Raw genomic sequence first — 19,461 nt, 5'->3', positions numbered from 1 at the left:
CATACTGATTTACCAGAATAGCAACAATCTACGCAGAACTTCGCAATTGGAAGTAAGTGAACCTATGTTTTGAATCATGTGATGGCAAGCCAGCTATATCCCAGCTGTACAGTCACTACCAGTGAAAACTGCACTGGAAATAATAATCTCCATTGACAGGTAGCTTATATTCAGATTCAGTGCCACATACACGTCTTCCAGCTGAACTGCATACAGACAGAACAAAGGCACTTTTGCTTGGAAGTAAGTGCAGTGCTCTTTTAAAGTTGTTAAAGATTTATTTGCAAACAGATAGATGAATTTTAAGAGTAGAAATTACTTCTTTGTTTGCCCTTAAAAAAAAAAAAAGTGAAACCACATACAAACCAAACACTCAGAACATCAGGAAATTAAAAAAAACAAAACAAAACAAAACAAAACAACAAAAAACCCACTGAAATAACATAATGGCAAAGCCAAGATTAATGTTACCTGCCTACTGTATGGTTGGTCTCACCTGTCAGCTTCAGCAACCACTAGGAGACATAGTTCAACTACAGGACCATACACTATTTTCCAGGGGACCATTCTGTTTGACTACATAGGTACAAAGCAATTAGAATCAGAGATGCAGGGACAACTAATTCCACAAATTTCCTAGTTTTCATATTTTCAACTTTACAGTTTAAACATCATACTCATAATGTATTTTTGCAGTCAATGTGCTTACCTATTTAATGCTCTCTGCCAGACAAAGCTCTTCAAAGCGTTTCCACAAGGCCCAGAGTTGTATTTTAAAGCAAGTCTGTCATTCAGAACATAAAAACTTAGCCTAATGACAGCAGCCCTAACATCCCTGTGGGATACTGCCTGAATGATTGAATTAAAACATTCCTGCAATCCATAGCTTGTGTGTGTTATCTTCAGTGTAAGAATGTCTTCTGAGGACAGTTTTAGCATGTCTAAAAATCTGACAAGGCATAAAAGAACAACAGTTAACAGTCAGTATCTTTATAAATTATTTCAGTGAGCATCAACTCCTTCATATTCTAGTTCAAATGAGAAAACAAATTATAACCTGCCTTACAAATTTATTTTCATTAACTGATCTTTCCACCTCTTTTTAAACATTTAAATCCCAAGCTGTTTGTTTTTTGAAAGATGAGTTGGTATTTACACGGTTTGTAATGAACTTTTCCTCCATGCTATTGCACTTGGTCAGTTAGACAGTTCTTTTTAAGAAATCACCTTTTTTTTTTTTTTTTTTTTTTTGACTTGAGGGAACTTAAAAGTGTAATCAAAGCATGCAGAGTTTTCTATGGCCCAGAACCATATTGTTTACTAATAAAACTTGTAGGACCTCTTAAAGGGCAAAAAAAAAAAAAAAAAAAATCTATAAAAGAAAAGTCATCAAGGTGGAAAGAGGTATAGAAACAAACATTTTAGTCCTATTAAATGAAGTATCTCTTAAGATGAGGAATTCTGTACACAGAATACTCTCAAACAGAGAAATTACAAATAATCAAGAGATAATCAAAAGATGTAAAAGGAAGCTTCTCGATTATCCCCCATAATCCTTAGTATTAACATTAAAAGCTGTAATTTTATGGAATTTATATTCCTAAAGATTAAGCCATGCAACAACTCAGGGGAAAAAAAGACAGCTCCTTCGCAAAAAAACAAAAAAGAAAACAAAAAGCCCAGCCACAAAATAAGGCGAGTTTCCTGTTGTTTAATTTTGTCCAAGTGTGACCATCAATATAAGTTGGATCAATCTCTCAACTTCATGTATAGGTGCAATTTAGGTAAAACATTAGCCCTTGACATCGTATATACAAAGTCCTGGGATGTGATCCTTTACATTTAAAAAGACAGCATTCTCAAATCATAGACAGCTTGAACTGCAGTTTGAAGTTGAAAAGCTATTTAACCTTGAAGGTCTGTTAATATTATTGAAATATGTTAGGATTTAAAATCAAGATAAAATGGCTTACATTTCTGCTTCCTTCTCATAATTTACCAGTTGCAACAGATTTTCAATCCCATGATACCATGACAGATTCCAAGCTATCTTAAGCATGTCTGACACAGGCTTCATAGTCAGGCAGTCAGAAGACAATGGCATAACAACAGAATTGGGGCTAACGGCATGATGAGTAGTGATTCTGATTGGAAGATGATATCTTAAAAAAATAAATTTAAATATTCAATTAGAACAATACTTTTACATTTGCAAATAAAGTTTTTGAAAGCCTTTGTCAGAAGACAAAGTCTTGGAGCGAAAACTTCACATTTAAAAATCTGACAATCTTATTTTTAACATAAAATGTATCCCCTTTTTCTCCTGTTTCTATCCTTCGGAGTTGACAGCAAACAGAAAGAAGCAAAGTTAACTGTAAAAAAGCATACCGTCTAACAACAGCAACAGGCAAACTGAAGGAAGGTAGGTCAGTATCATTACTAGATATGCCATCAGCCCTGCCAGAAAAAGATTAAGCTATAGTTATTATTCGCTAATTAAAACTCTACTTTTCCACTAATGCTTCTATTTCTTCATTATTCATATATAGCTGTATTTTTTTCCTCTAACTAGCTCTTTGGTAACCCACTGATGAATACATTTGTATTAATAAATATTTCTTCATGATTATGCAATATTAAGGTATTTCTTAGATCACACATATACAAAACACTTGCTGCAGATATACTGCACATAAAAATGAAATTAAAGATGAGTTATCTAAGCACATGGCTGTTTAAATTATATTTCCATTAGAGAAAAAACAGGCGTTATAATTCTTTTCAGTACATTTCAGATGTGTGAATTCTAACAGCACATTTTTTCTGAATTATATGCAAATTTCAAATAATAAAATCTGAAATGTTCTTCATAAGCTGAAGTCTTTTTTAAAAAGAACAACTGCTACACTTAAAATCCACAGTAAATGGGAGAATTCTTACTAAGAAAAAAAAGAGGAGAGACCAGACCTATAGTTTTTCATTTGATTAGTGTACTTTCTATTTATGGAAAGGTGTCAGAGAGCAACTGGGGATTTTTAAAAATGAAAGTAAACAAAAGTTACAATGAACAATGAACCATTTATACTGTAATAGTACATCAGGTAAACTTGTACAACATGCAGCGCGAATACTGAAACAATTTGTTTGGCCTACACGAATAAGTAATTCATGTAATTTTAGAAATATAAAACTTCTGGCAATGATTTGCTTGGGTATATATAAACTGACTTGCACCAAAACCTAAAATTTTGACTAGAGATATATAATTAAATAATTGTGTCTTTTCATACCATGTTTCTTGTCTTGCTACTTCATCAAACAACAGAAGACAAAGCAATACTGTAGTTTCAGTTAGAACGGCATGATCATTTTGGAATATCAAGGAAACTGAATAAAATAAAGATATTTAAAATATATGTTAGGAAAACATGGATATTTAATAGAAGGACACTGGTTAAACACTGCTGATTTTTACAGTCATTTTGCCAACATCTTCAACAGATGCCACTTGCTGGGTAACACTAGCAAACAATGATTTTTCTTTTAAATATTAAGGACTCTGAAGAGATCCAAGGTTATCGGGAAGGTTTTTACTTAACGTTTCACACATGTTCTTTCTACCCAGATATTAAAATAAAAATAGAAATAAAATCTTTACCTCTGAATAACACAAGCAGGAAGGATGACTGCTGTGCCAGGGACAAACGAACAACTGGATCAGCATATGCAAGTTTCTGTAAAAGTGTTAGACATGGTAGCACTATGCATTCCATGACCTGCAGGACCATATTAAATATAAATATAAATATCAATTAGAATGATCTATTGTGGGATGCTTAATACAAACGTGCATGCTATGAACCAATACATTCTACTATTTGAGGCAGAGAAACCTAAACTTTCTTAGACAACCACATTTTATCCAAGTGATTACAGCACATTCATTTGAAAATATTATTCACTTCTGTTTTTCTTAGTAAACAGTAATAATTTTATTGGCCTCTGGTCTCCTAACACATTTATAACACTCATTTCCAAAATACATATTTTGGAAAATATATAAGTACATACAGAAGCACATACATGAGCTGAAGGATTTCCAAAAATAAACAAATATTTACACTCATACAACCTTATTCATTTTTAGATGCAAATAGCTATACTGTATCAGATTAATTTCCTGGGTTCATCTTTCAAATGGAGAAACCTCAGAAGTGGAAGCAGCTTGCTCAGCGTTGAAATATCAGTGAACGGCCAAAAATAGGACCACATCATTACTCCTTAGAATGAGAAGACAGTATGTCTTTCAAAGATTAGTATGCACATTGTACCATTTCTTTGCTTGACTGAAGTTCTATGTTTAAATTTCATTTTAGCTCCATCATCAAATAGAGTTCCATTTGATTTTCAATAGAAAATAGCCATGCTTATTTAGAATGGAAAGAGGAGTCTTTGGCATAGCTATATTTATAACCTTATTTAATTGTGCTTCTTCTCCTCTACTACATCATTCATCCTTTTCTTGGTAGCCATTTCCTAAAGAGCATGTAAGCTTTTTCTTTTCTAATGATTTTAGAATGAAATTAAGAACAGTTTGAAGGAGAACAAGAATCTGGGCTAGATTCCCTCAGGATAGCAACCTAAAGAGTAGTTTACATGATCATATCTACATGCTTTTTCTTTGACCTAATGCAACGCACTTATTATCTTATTTTCAGACTCCATTATATCAGACAAGAGGTAAGCAGTGCTCCCGCTTCATTTATTTTCCATCCTGATGGTTTACTAACTTTCCTGGTAGGGGTTTGAATTATCAGAGCTTGAGGGAGCTAAAGATAGGAACTTGCTGGGTGCGTTCAAATGACAGAAGTAAGGATGGTGTAAAAGAACTGTTTTACAAAAGAGACATGGCAGACCATTTAGGATCTGAAACTTTTATCATCAACACAGCGCTGACTGACGAATTTTTGAATCTTAGCACTAGAAGGAGTGGAATTTCATATACAACTATCGGTGCAGCCTCTCTTGCTGACTCGATGTTGAACCATTCCTTGTTCAACATGGACAATTTTAGATTTCTCCTTTAAATATTCATTAGCTTTCCTCATGTATAATAGGAATAACCTATCTAGCATAAAGATAAAGACCCTGTGCTCCACAAGCCCCATATATGAAATAAAGCGTTACAGCCCTAAAACAATTGTTGCCTGTGCCCTTTCAGGATTAAGTTACAGATCACAAAGGGATAAAGAGATGTATTTTTTAAACTTTATCCTAGATACTTGTCTGGCTATGAAGGATCTGTTTAAGGCGATACATTTTCATGCTTGTACTCCTGTATTATTAACTAAATGCTAATACCTACTCACCAGACAAAATAAAAAGTAATAAAAATATTTCTTTTTTGTCTCAAAAAAGGTAAAACAATGAAGACATTGGCATTCTACAATAAACATAATAAAAAAAAAAATTAAGAACCTTACATCAGATTTCCCCAACTCAGTATCAGAGGTTTACAGAAGTACTCATATTCTAGCTTCGAACTTGACTAGGGTTCCCTTAAAGCTACCGGGATGAAATAAACTTAGATACCGATGATCGGGGTGGGGGGGGAAGCACATTACCATTATCAAAGAAGAGTGGCGTAACTTTGACAAGTAGGAACAACTCCGCAAAATGTCAAGCAGGTCTATTCTCTTTTGCGTTTTTTGAAAATCACTACAATTTAAAATTTTCATGGGATCTTAACATATTTCAGTCTGGACTGTCGAATTACTATACTAATACTATTCAAGCAAATTAAGAAATACACAAAAAATTGAATCCAATAAAGTGACATTGAGCAACTTATAGCCTAAATTAGCTTGCATAAAATGATTTCAAATAAATAATGAATTTCGGAAAAATTCCATACAGAAATCTTGAATCTGCAACAAGTAAACATTGAACTCTAAATGTGATCTTGTGTCTTGAAACCATCCCTGCTGAGGCAGAAATCTTCTGTTTGTCAGTAAATTACTTATACCTGAACCTCAATCTGACTAATATATTCTCATATATAATTAATAAATGACAGTTTTTAATTATATTATATTTATTTGCTTCAGGACATAAGCCTGGAGACTACGAAGAAAGACATATTACTTATGAATTTTTTAGCTCATTAAAAGTTGTATTTTGGTCTCCTTTAAAAAAAAAAAAAAACATGGATGTTCTGGCTGTCATATTTCAGAACCACACTACCAAACACAGTTAAGTTCTATGACCAGCTATTATCACAGGTAGCTATACCAATCTTTTTTCATTAACAGAATGTTAGCATATTCAAAAGTGAAATAAACGAAATATATATTAGGATTATATATGTTATTAAAGATTTGTATTCTTTGCAGAATCAATGCAGTAAGATTAGTGTTATAAGTACAGAAAAAAAGAATTATACTACCACCATGCTATGCAACATTTGCAGAAGAACTTGTGCTAGTATTTTTACCTTTCCAGCGAGATGTATACATTCATTGAGGTAAGCAGAAATCTTTTCTATCATACCCAACTTTTTCACTATATCATGCATTTTGGTATCTGTAAGAAAAAGCATATCTATATTAGGAGCCCCTGACTCCATATTAAACTTCTTAGTGTGCAATCACAAATTTGTGATGTTGAAAGCAACAGTTTCCCAAATTGCTAATAAACAGAACGAGTACAGCTCTAGCACTAACAATACAAGCCTCCCTAGAGTCTTATCAGCAATCCTTTAGCTAACCCATCCCAAAGAAATGCTACAAAACATAAATATTATACAAGTCTTCTTACAAAGCTTAACAATAACTGCAATTTGGGACAATAGTTTTAGATAGACATGTCTGCCTAACAAGTGAAAAAGACCTAAGACGATCGAACTACAAAACAGTCATTCCAGGACAAATTTTAGCCAATAATCTCTAAGCCAAATAACAACAACAACAACAACAACAAAAAGATCTCCATTTCATTTGCAATCATCTGATTATACTATTAAGCGACCTAAATATCTTCCCAAAAAATCCTTATGTTCCGCACCTACATAGACCTCAGTGTAACTCAAATGCTGGCCATCCGGGATTTCACTTTTTTTTTTTTTCACTGTCTTCAACAGTTTAATACGCAACTAAAAATGATATTAAAAATCAGTCATGAATCTGTCGATGAAAAGTAACGTGAGTTAAATTATTTTCCACTGAAACCATCATTCAGAACATCTGGTTCAATAATATTTAACAACAACAAAAAAAGCTGTAACTAGTTTGGGTTGTTGATTCTTCATATGAAATTTTTTCTGATAAGACAGCTACATTTTTCCTTTATCATTTCATCCTATGTTAGACTTCATATATTTTGTCATCTGAAAACTGTGGCAGCCATAGCTAAATGTATTTTTACAGGATATAGGAGACATTTCTTCTTTTTGTGTTGTTTCTGTCGAGAAAAATCCTTATTTTAATATTGTCTAAGAGGTCATCTTCTCATGGTGAAAAAATTATGTTCTATCATTATGGTTTGCCTGCCTTGAAGAAAACATATGCTTGAAACGGAGTTTGAGTAGGCAGAGTACAGACCTCCAGGTTTGAAACTCCAAAGTTATGGTCCCGCATTAAGCCAAATAATGCTCTATTCAGGATTACATACTTGCATCCTAATTTAATCAAATATTCTTTACCAGAATTCATCATTTTTCCCTTGTGAGCAACACAATTATAAAGAACTGTGATGCAAATTTATGATCAGTCACTTAAATTAAATCATAAAGAGTGTAAGATGGAACACCTTTCCAGCAATATATTAGATTAAATACCACAGGGAGCCTGCAACTTCATATTGAAAGAGAGTATCATCATGGAAGTTTATCATGAGTTTACTGAACAAATCACACAGATGACATTTAAATGCACTTTAACTGTGGCTACTACTTATGCTAACTCAAAATGGAAGAAGAAATTAAGGAAGCTAGAAGGAACTCTTCACTAAGTGTAAAACCCGTTTCACTAGCCTGCATAATCTAAGAATTTACTTTCTTACTTGAAACATAATACCACCAAAAATATTTATATATGTTCTAATGACCATTGCCTCCCTTCCTGAAGACAGAAGTAGCTGAGATGGCAATAGGAAAATTTTGAAGCAACATTAGTCTAACATACATCACAAAATAACAAACATTAAAATGGAGAAGGAGAAAAAAAACTGTTACAGAGCTTACAGAATTAAGCTTACTCCTCTGTTATTTAGGGGAGTTCTTTCCTACAGTAAGAGCACTATTCCTTATTCTTGAGTACAGTAACAACAAATAACTAAGTTCTGATTTGGATTGTTATTTTATCCACAACAGTGTTGCACTCTGGTCCAATGACATATGTAAAATCTACATAAAATAAAAATACCCTTAGCAGAAACACACACAAAACAGCCAAACTATGAAGTCATTGATGATCAGCAGATGAATAAAAAAATTCTACAGAACTTTACCTTGCAAAATTACAGCTAGCTGTTCAGCTGCAGACTTTCGTAGAACTAAGTCCACAGCATCAGAAGTCAAGATACCATAAAGTTTTTCAACAGTTTCTGCCTAAAAGTAAAACCGTATTTAGATTTACAGACAGTATACAGTTGTGAAACAAGGTAACTAGCCAAATCTCATAAGAGGAAGTGGAAAAAAAAATTATATTCTTTTTTAGAATGTATTTGATTAGATTCCACATGTACATAATAAGAAAGGATTAAATTATAATCTTTTTGTAAGAAATCTCTAATAAGTCCTGGGGTACATAAGAAGAGAATAGTTTCTAGCACACAACAGCTGGAAGCAGACTTCTAAGCAATAACACTCAGTTTATGCAGGATTACAGAAAGCTCAAAACTACACAGAAACGCTGTAACACATTTCTAACTTAGTGGAGTTCATTTTTAACAGCAGCAGCGTTAGAACAATTAAAATAATCCTGAATTCACATATAGATTTAAGATCCTTACTTTTTCGAGAATGTAAGGGAAGAGTATAAATCAAGTGTACAATGACTGCTCAGAATAAATTTTATCAGAAGGGAAGCATCTTAGATTTTTTTCAAATGTACTGTTAACCTGCAAATGTTGAGTGTAATGGGGAAAGGAGAATGGAGCAGACGTGGTAAGAAAACAGCCTAGCTGATTGAATTAAAAGGTAACTTTACCCATTGGTAAAATACTTGTGATCTGTTTTCATTTTGCAGAAGCTGTAATACTATGAAAACACAGACAGAAGTCTGTAATCTATTTTAGAATATTTCGTGTTAGAAATTCTTTGTGGCTGTTTCAAGAAGAAGGGATTCTGAGCAAAAAAATTCTCTGCGTGAGAAAAATCAGACTCTACCCATGCACAATTAAATTGTTGTAAGCATGGCAGGCCTGTATTGTTTGCAGTCAAGCTAAGTCTTACCGTTATCTGCAGAGAGGAAAAAAAGAATGAATTCTTTTCTTACTCACTGTTGCATTTTGTAGTGTGAAAACTACTGTTAAAGTTCACATGGAGAAAATATATCTCTATATATATATATATATGTTTCTTTTCGGGATATAAGCCAATGTGTATGAAAAGTTATCATTCTCTGAAGCCTACAATGTAAGTTACTGGACAGATGGAAAAGAGTTGAAGAATGACAGAATATTTAGACAGATTTTATTCACCTTAAATACCGACTCTGTTTTATCATCCAATTTCAGCTCAATAGCTCTTTCTATAATAAACAAGTTTGAAATGCTGGACAACACACTATCATGCAGATGTGGGCGTTTCAGGCTGGCCCCTTCTTCATTCAAAAGATGGAATGATAAATGTTTAAGTGCTACAGAACGAACCCTAAAGGAGTAAATGATTAAAATAAATATATAAAGTCTCATACTAGAAATCTTTAGCTTTACAGTTAAACATTACTTAGGTCATACAATTTCTGTTGTGGAAAAAGAAATAAAGTACTCAAAGCAATATTGATTAATCTGCCTTTTAAGTCAACCCATTGTACTACAGGATATTACTCACAACTGCTTTTTTGAGAAAAGAAGACGCAGAGCCGCCCGTAGTCTAGTAGCTCTGGGGAGAATACCCTCTCCTTTGTCAGAGGTCGTTTCACTCAAAGCAAGGATGCAGTTACCTAGCGTATCTTTGGCATCAGCATAACCCTAAAAAAAATTTAAAAACCAAAATCAAAAGAACAGCTTAATAATTAGCAAACTAGACAATATAATTCCCCTTTATTTTTTTATTTTTAGGAATGAGGTGGAGGGGGAAGGGAGAAGGACCAAAAATATGCAACAACTTTAATAAAACTGACATTCAATTTTTGCAAATTAAAAAAAAAAAAAGAACAAACTAAACTCAAGTATTTTGACCTGGAAGTTTAGCCCTCAATCTATTAGCACAATGCTACTCTGCAAGTTTCATTTTCATTTTAATAAATAAAACTCAGTTATTAGGTGAAAATGGCTTCAAAACAATAGTCCTAGCTATTCTTTATAGATATTTAGTCAAAGCATTTACACATACAACCAAGACAAACCAGAATCAGTTATATAAAGAATTGATACCACAACCATCTAAACAACATAGCAAAAAAACCCACCTTTTATATGCACTGGGTGAAGACAGGCTTTGAATCAAGCTCTGCTCAAGTATCTACTATATGTAGCTCACTACAAGCCACAGTAGAGAGAAAACTACTATTCAGAAAAATCAGAATACGGAAAAATTCTCTCTCACATGTTTAACCTACAGCTTATATTAATCACCTACCTACCTAATCTTGAGTATCAATAGAAATACAAGATATGTATGTGGGTAACACAGGAATGTCAATATTATGTTAGAGCTATTTCTCTCCCAGTAACTCCTCTACCACTTTCAATTCTCATACTGCATTTCCTCTGCAATGGCATAAGTTTTCCTGACTGTTCCTTCTATTTCATGAACCATCCTGTTTGCAATTCTGCCCCATTTTTGCTTTGATTTACGTACTTTACTTCAGGGTTTAAATTATACAAGCACTTTTTTCAAGTTATGGTAGTACAGAGGTACAGGCAATCTACATGAATAAATTGTAATGACATGAACATGTAGGAATAATTATCATAAGTGATATTTTTAGAGGAGGAATGTTAAGGAAGAAAAAAGGTGACAAAAAACGGTACTTGGATCTATTAGCCAAAGGGTTGGGGAGAGGGGCAGAAAGACACGTATGGCAAAAAGCAGGAAGACAGATAAGTGCAGCAGGATATCTATCTTGAAGACCATAGGCAGACAGTAGAAGGGAAACCTCTAGCACCAGAGAAAACGCATTAAAAAACTTGGATGGAGCAACTATGATGAAAATAAGATTGAGAAAGGGAAAAGTTCCTGTCAGATTGAGCTGAGAGTAAAAACAGGAAAGAAAATCTGCACAGTTCTTATAGGAATGAAGACTCAAGTCTAAGCATAATTATTGACTATTGACATGTCTAATAAATGGAAACAAAATTCAGAAACACCAAAATAGGCATTAAATATAGCTTAGCTATTTGTCTAATGCATACTTGATCTGAAAACTGTATACTTAGAGAAGCTATAAATGTTCAAATTTAAGAACTGAGGAAGGAGAAGCACTCCAATAATCAGACACTAATTTGAACCAGCATACAGTATGTTTCAATCTATACTTGGATTTCCAATCATATGCTAAAACAATTTAAGCCCTGGTCAGTACTTGTTAACGACTGTAATTTCCAATATATCCCTTCAAAATTTCAAATTCTAACATTACCAGGCTAAATTTCTTTACAAAACCAAAAGGAACTTTAACAGGCATTGGGACCCATATAAAACATTTCTCCATCTGACAACTTACTGTTTGTTAATCTATTTTCCAGTGTTGCTATTTACATAATGGCATATCTCACACATCAAATTGCATATCTCATACATAAAAGCACTGGTACCTGCAAAATAGGAATGATGGGATAGAGAGCCTCAATGAACTTGTTCCAAGTCAATACTGTCATTACTAGTTGACCCTGGAATAGGTACATCAGAATGGACTTGGCAGCAGAGTTCACCTGCTCAGTAACAAAAAAATGAAGAAATAAATAAAGATGTGACAGCCTAAGTGTCTAGGTCAGTTTGTCAATACAGTAATATAAAATTCTGTCTTTAAATTTTATACAAACGCAGCTCAAAGGGAAAGGATCTATGACCGAAATGTAGTCACACTGCAGAACACTACTTTTAAATTGTCAGTCACATTAAATATTAAGTTGTAGAAAAGTCTGTCAGAGAAAACACACAAACAGCTCTCCTTTTAACAGAACAGACAAATTCTTGGAATTTAAAGCCTCTAAGCTCAGGATAATAATAATAAAGTGAAATGCCAGAGATTCATTGCAAGGTTACCTATCTATAAGATACATGGTTAATTTATTTTCACAGCCTTAGAGAGATGACTTCAGAGAGTGTAATTTGCCTCCAGGTTACCCATGCAGTAGTGAGTCTAAGCACACAGTGTGCCAATGGTGAAATGTTACCTTTCCAGTTGAAACTGTAATATACCATGAGTACTGGAGTTTTTTTTTTTTTTTTAATGTAAGAATATGTCTAAACCTCATTTAGCTTTTTTTTTTTTTTTAAAGATAGGTCTCAGTGCCTTTTTATCCAAACAATTTCATCTCAGACCTCCGAGTTTTATTTTCTACAAACGCCAATGAATTTTTATGAAATAAAAAATTATTACAAGTTATACACCTATTAGCATCCCTGTCCTCCAGGTAAAACAAATTCCGTTTCTTTTCTTTCCTGACTCTACATTTCTGGGACATTTAATTCCCAGTCTTTATGATGCATTTCTGGAGCTACAGGAAGATAAAAGACTCAAACCTGCATATGGCCATTTCATTTTCTTGAGGTAAGCACTCAAACTAAGAAGGTTATCAAAAATTTCAAATTGTACATGAATTTATTTGTAACTCTGTGTCAAAAAAGGAAAAAAGGCATATGATATTGTATTCTCTATAGTCACCAATATATGTTGAAAGTGTTTATAAGCTATAAATTATTACTGCTATAAAGGTAACAGAGAAAAAGAAAGCTTCCAAAAATTTTTTCCTTATGTTAAAAAAATAAAATAAAATAAATCTAGGCCGCTAAAAAACTGTACTTTATACCAAAACTAAACATTCTCTCACTCCATGCAATAAGAACGGCCTTTCAAAATCTCATTTTAGCTTATCTTTAAGAGTTGGGATTTTTAAAAACAAAACCCAACATTGGGATACAAGATTCTTCTCAATCTCTTCTCAATGTCATTATGCCTGAAAGATTAAACTGAGCTTTAATGATAATTTAAATAGCCAATATACATCCAAACAGCAGAAAGAGTAAGCCTGGACATGACCTGAATTATATACATTGTAAGGAGAAGGATAAACATGACTTATAAGGTAAAGAGGGCCACATGAAATTATTTTTATAAACATGCATTCTCCATCCCAATATTTAAGTTAAATATCATTTGAAACACTTGACCAATAACCAAAAGAGAAAACTTGCAGTCTTTTTAATAAGGCCTCCAAGTGAGCAGTGAATCAAAATTAAAGCGTTCCTTGGAAAGGATAAATTATATACAAACTACTAATATATATATATCAAACATATCAAACATTTCTTATTTCTCCTTTCAAAATGTTAATTTTTGAAAAATACTTCCAAATTGGAAGTATTTGCACACAGTGTTATGTTAAAAGTCTCATTTCAGCAGACAAACAAAACTGAATACTTAGATATTTTTCAGAAACAAAATTAAAATGAAACATATCTGTGTAAAAACAACAAAAAGGAAAGAGCAACCCTTTAAAAAACAAAAATGAAAAAAACAACTCCCACCCCAAATTTGTCAATTATTCTTCTTTCACCTCTGACTCTAGGGACCTCATAGATCAGCAATAAAGCAGTTACGAATAAGCTGAATCATTTTTTTTCCTCAGAAGTCCTCATTTTGGACTAAAACTAAGTAATGAGTGGATATATGTTAAGGTTACAACTGTAAACTAAGAAATGAGTGGATATATGTTAAGCATTCATACATATAAATGAACTCAACAACTGCAAACAGATCCTACTTACTTCTGTAATACCATACTGTACTTCTATAATACATAAGTAAAAACATAGATGTGTTTGTAGTCATGAAAAATACATTTTTATAGCAAAAACATTGCAGATTTAAAATGTCTCTTTGCTCCTTAGCTACTGAACACATTTCAGAGGTCATCCCAACTTTTCAGAGGCTTGAGATTTCATGTTTGTCATAAATGTAAAGCTTCATGCATACTATTTTGTCATATGCCCACCTTAGTAGGACTGAATATATCACAGGAAAAGATAAAAATAAAACCCACAGCTTATTTTGTTTTCCTCTTGTGTTTATTACACTGAATAGCACCCTATTTATAGGGCATTGTTTTGTCTCTGAATACATCATAAAGAAATCCTTCAATTTACTAGAACTTCGCTGTTTGCATAGTTTTTTTTATATACAAGACACTGTACGTAATCTAAACTTCAGGTAAGCCTCAAACCACATGGAGAATATTAAGACCTATTTTGATGCATGTACATCAACTTATAAATATAGCTTAAACACAGTACCTCATTTTTATATTCCTGAAGGCCAAATGTAGAGATTTCATATAAAACTTTTGGATGAAGAAGAAAATGTACTCCATGGCAGATTGAAGACACAGGTTTAGCAACATTATGAATACCTAAACAGTCCTTCAGTGAAAATGAAAGATGGTTAATTTAAAAATTCAAGATAGTCTCTACTACTACATCTTGTTTTATAGACTGCCAGAAGTTGTCACCCAGTGAAAAGTAGCTAGGAAGACTACAGTTCTGAAAGCTAAACATTTCCGTACTTAAACACCTTCTTTGTACTTCATTGACTGAAAATTCCAGTTGCTACACAGACTAAGGAACAGAAAATCATTTTGTTTTAATTTTAAAAAATAGTAAAAATAAATCAGACAAACTTTATATACTGTTCAGTATTACATTAAAATAAGCAAAACCTAAAACAAGCAGGTACAATCTCACAAAAACATAGAGGTGTCATTTGGTGCAGGTAGTTGCTTTTTTTGTGAAAGACTAGTTCAGATAACTTCTCATATTATTGAATTGTGCCTTAAGTACAATATGAAGTTTAGTAGATGCCCAAAATAAGAATGACAAACCATTATGAAAAACTAGAAGTTAAGTTTAACTAAGTCTGTAGCTATCCAGAAAAACTTTGTTCAACCAATTCTAAAAAGTACATGTTGGGCTCAAGAGTGGATAGAAGGAAGAGTGAGGATATTTAATTTAAGGCCAACCTTATGGAGAGGCCTCAAAGAGAGTCTTTATTCTGCAGGATTAAAGTCTGTATTTTAGTGGCAACTTTGGTAACTTTTAGGAGGCTTAATCACACACCAGGACTTCATTATACCAAATGTTATATGTACAGAGAACAAACATTAGAGCCCCATTGCAACAAAATAAGGTCTGAGGAGTATTTAAGTGATTTCCAAGAAGTTTTCAAGAAAAACAATGCCTGTTTAACTGCTAGCCTTGAAACATAGCCTGTATACTTTCTATTTCATGCTTTACCACAAGCAGTAATGGTTCTGCAAGCTAAATTAAATCTCAGTGACATGTACATATGAGTTCTTCCAATGGAATTTCATAAATGAAAATGATTACAACACAATATACAACCCCTTCTGATAAAAAAAGGAATCTGCTCTCCTACATCATTTGGTTTTGAAGAGCTAACTTCTGCAGAATGGTAGAGGCGGTAATTATTCTTTTCACCGATATGAGCAAATAATACTGACTACCCACAGACAGCTGATGAATAAGACACTGTCATTCCTATTATATAGTCATATTTTCAGGAAGTTCATATTCCTTATCCCTTGGGCTATCTTTATAAATAACTCATGAACATAGATCGAAAAAATATATATACAGAACTAAAAAAAGATCCCCAAGGTTTTAAAACTTTAAAATAGTAATACAAAAGGACTGACTTGTTCTTAAATCCTCTCCAAGCTTATATAAACAGGAAAAAGAGTCATTTTTCTTTCAGATTTTCATAAAGTTTAAACAATTAAAACAGAATCTAGATAAAAACATATATTCTGAAAGTGTCTATATTTTATTGGTGTTTTCTTTTAGTTTTCCTTCAGTAAACATCCTTGCAGAAAGCAGTCAGCATTGAACAGATTTTTCTGTAAAATATTCTTAACTAAGGACACTAGAATATATATGCTTTATTTAGCATATCACCAAAAGTGTTAGTTCTAACCTTAACCACTTCCAAACAGCAGCGATAGGCTTCAGTTTTTATGTTCAGCAAAGGATGAGACAACAGACGGAGAAGCACCTTCTGACTCTTTGCCTGGAGCAATGGGTTAGCCTGGGCAGACTTCCAACTAAAAAGGAAATATAGTTAAATTCACACAGTAAGATTAACTATGATTTGTTGTACATAAGGAATGAAATTACTTTAAAGTATCCAAAGATGTTTACAAAAATTTTTCATGTTCAATTTCATGATAATCCTTTAAAAATACTTAAGTCTTACTGAAAGGAAGAGGCTTGACAGACAGAAATTCAGAGATCATGATATATACACCGAAATCGTAATTATCAACTGTTACATTTGTACAAATTTCACTTGTTTTACATGGATCTAATAAAGACTACAGCTTTTCAAACTCTCTGGTAGAAATTAGAAACCTGATAAGTATGCCTGTTCATCTGAAAATATCACATTCTATAGGGCTTCAGTAGGCTTTATAGATCATGGTATACAATCATAAAAAATTCTATGTTTTCAGAATGTTTTCCTTGTAAAGGTAACAGTTAAAACACAAAAATCAATGCAAATGTTTTTCCTGTTTTCCAAAACAGTAATCACACAATAATTTTAAAGCATTAGATAAACATTGAAAAGTGTTTCAACATTTCATAACTTAATTGTTGGACTGCTGTTAAATGTAGTTTCTTTGGAAAAATCCTTAAAGTGAAATTATGAATCAGTGTAGTATTAAGATTTTGTATTTCTAATCAAGTGCTCAATATAGAATTTTTCCAGGCACCACAGAATAGCTTAAATTCTCTATCTAGAGATATAGAAAATCTAAAAAGTAAATAAATCATGTTATTTAATAAATGAGCTGCCGTATTGCAGTACACAGCATCTGAATGAAAAAAGTCCTTTAGGATTTCTGAGGATAAAATAAATGTAGGTAAACAAATACACCTGAAACAGAAGAATTCATAAAATACTAAATAGAAAGACAAGTCAAAGTTTTAGTACGGTTTCTTTGTAAACCACATGGTAACTTTATAAGCACAAAAGTGTAAGTACTTGGAAAAGAATAATGGATTAGGTTTGTAAGCACCTGAGATTCAACTTAAAAAGAAATCCTCAATAGGACGGTACAAAGAATTTTAAGAGATTTTCAACAGCTAAAATAATACAGCTGCTCAAATATAGAGCATTAAAAAAGTCTTGAGATTCTACAACTTGAGAAAGTTCTTCCATAAAAAAGATTGTATTTATCTCAAAAAAAAAATAAAAAGAGTTTTAATAGTAGTTTACTTACATATTGGAGCATATGTGGATGCATTCCTGAAGCAAGGGAAAATGCTGATGGTAGGGAAGACTGCTTAAGGCCTGATCTGCCAATTCCATTAATTCAAAAAGGTTCTTATCCCCCTGAAAAGTAAAACAAAGGGAAAGAACTATCAGTATTAGTAATATTAATACTACAAAAAGTTCCTACACAATCTTTCGGAATTTATCATGTAATATATTTACTAACTATGGTTTGGTTCAGCCTTTCTCAGAAAAGTTATATAGTTAACTTGATTCACTAAGAGATTACAAACAAATACATTCTAGTATCTGCTCTTGTCGAGCTTACTGAAAAACCATCAGTTGCCGAATCCCAATAAACTTTGATTAAACACAACGGGAATAAAGAGCAGCTGATATTTCACAGCATGAATGCTGTAACACTAGTCAAAACACTTTTTAAAATGCCCAAGAATACTTTTTTCCTTGAACAGTTTATACTTCAAATCAAAATACTTTATAAAGAAAAAATAATATTCATTTTACATGAGAAGAGTATAATGAAGGATTTAACTACTAAAAACTTGTAACAACTCACTGTTAACACTAAAGAATGAGATTTTGAAATTTAAGAAATGTACCTTCATCCTTTCAGTTAACAAATGTATTAAACACAAATCATTTAAATTTGAAGGCGTTAACTTCACTGTAAAGTATACTTTATGACTAAACTATTATTTACATTAAATTCAGAACTTGCCAATAAAAAAAAGTGAACTAGCTCCATTCATCTTTTTTAATACTTTACATTGCTTTATTTTATTCATTTATTATTTTTTCCTCCAAACAGTAACAATGGAAAAAGCATTTTGCTCAAGCAGGAATTACGTAAGTATTATGGAGAAGAATATTTTAGTACCATGCTGGAATTTCCTTATAAATAAAGCGAAGTATATCAGTTGGAAAAACTGGAAAAAATAATGGAAAAAACACACAGATAAAATCTCACACATTCTAGAAGAAATTTTATCTAGGGCTACAATTGCCAGGTAGTATGGAATTAAAGTATTCTAAACTATTTAAATGGCATACATTTTTTTAAAATAAATTTACTAGTCATTTCTTTCCTACCTCTTTGTGTGTAAAAGGTCATATGCCCATTTCCAATTTCCATGTAGTTTTTCTTTTTTTTACTTTGCATAACATTTTTACAAATGACATGAATAGTATTAAGTGAAAAAGAATATAGATTAACTGCATCTGCTTAACACAGAATACTCCTACCTATCAATTTTCCTCTGTATTGCTAAACTAGGGTTTTCACCAGAGAGAGGGGGAAGTGGAGGAAAGAAATTTGCCTACAGGAAATACATGTTGTCTAATAAAATTCCACACCTCCTTATGAACTTCCACCATAAAGCTACAACTGCATTCAATCGAAAAAGCAGCTTCTGAAGCTTGTTTATAAATACTGTAGTTCTCTGAACTCATCTGCTCCAAATAGGCTGCAGTGGATTCATGAACATTTGGATATTCCAAGGAGAAGGGCATGTCCAGAGACAGAAGAAATAAAGCGTCCAGCAAATTCGTTGGTAAAACTTTACTTGCCTTCAAAAAAGAAAAGGACTGTCAGAATAAAACAGAAAGAGAAACTTTCAAACACAGTAAAAACAATAGTATTTGCAGTCATTCAACAAGTACAATCACTAACGCTGCTATTTATAAATTAGAGGAAGAGACACATATAACAAATGAGTTTTATATGAAAAAGATTCTTTTTTACTATTAAAAAGTGAGAGACCAGTAA

The 19,461-nt window shown here is 32.5% G+C and overlaps 1 protein-coding gene across 7 annotated transcripts in view; it reads right to left on the bottom strand.

Moving 5' to 3' along the window:
• RTTN (rotatin) overlaps positions 1-19,461 on the bottom strand; it is an 88,216-nt gene that overhangs the window by 48,865 nt on the left and 19,890 nt on the right. For 5 of the 7 annotated variants that reach the window (XM_064507144.1, XM_064507148.1, XM_064507146.1 and 2 more), the window contains 14 exons: positions 19,050-19,280; positions 17,683-17,795; positions 16,377-16,503; positions 14,681-14,806; positions 11,980-12,096; positions 10,052-10,191; positions 9,700-9,871; positions 8,506-8,605; positions 6,494-6,582; positions 3,659-3,776; positions 3,291-3,387; positions 2,389-2,457; positions 1,974-2,162; positions 710-949 (listed from right to left, as the gene is read on the bottom strand). In XM_064507144.1, the coding sequence (XP_064363214.1) occupies positions 710-949; positions 1,974-2,162; positions 2,389-2,457; positions 3,291-3,387; positions 3,659-3,776; positions 6,494-6,582; positions 8,506-8,605; positions 9,700-9,871; positions 10,052-10,191; positions 11,980-12,096; positions 14,681-14,806; positions 16,377-16,503; positions 17,683-17,795; positions 19,050-19,280 (1,928 nt within the window). The remainder of the gene's footprint in view (positions 1-709; positions 950-1,973; positions 2,163-2,388; positions 2,458-3,290; positions 3,388-3,658; positions 3,777-6,493; positions 6,583-8,505; positions 8,606-9,699; positions 9,872-10,051; positions 10,192-11,979; positions 12,097-14,680; positions 14,807-16,376; positions 16,504-17,682; positions 17,796-19,049; positions 19,281-19,461) is intronic. The other 2 variants (XM_064507145.1, XM_064507147.1) reach the window with 1 other exon arrangement.

The sequence above is a fragment of the Dromaius novaehollandiae genome, chromosome 2 (genome assembly GCF_036370855.1).
Source record: "Dromaius novaehollandiae isolate bDroNov1 chromosome 2, bDroNov1.hap1, whole genome shotgun sequence".
Lineage (NCBI taxonomy): Eukaryota > Metazoa > Chordata > Aves > Casuariiformes > Dromaiidae > Dromaius > Dromaius novaehollandiae.
The sequence above is the reverse complement of the archived record's forward strand: the minus strand, read 5'-3'. Positions and strand labels throughout refer to the sequence as shown.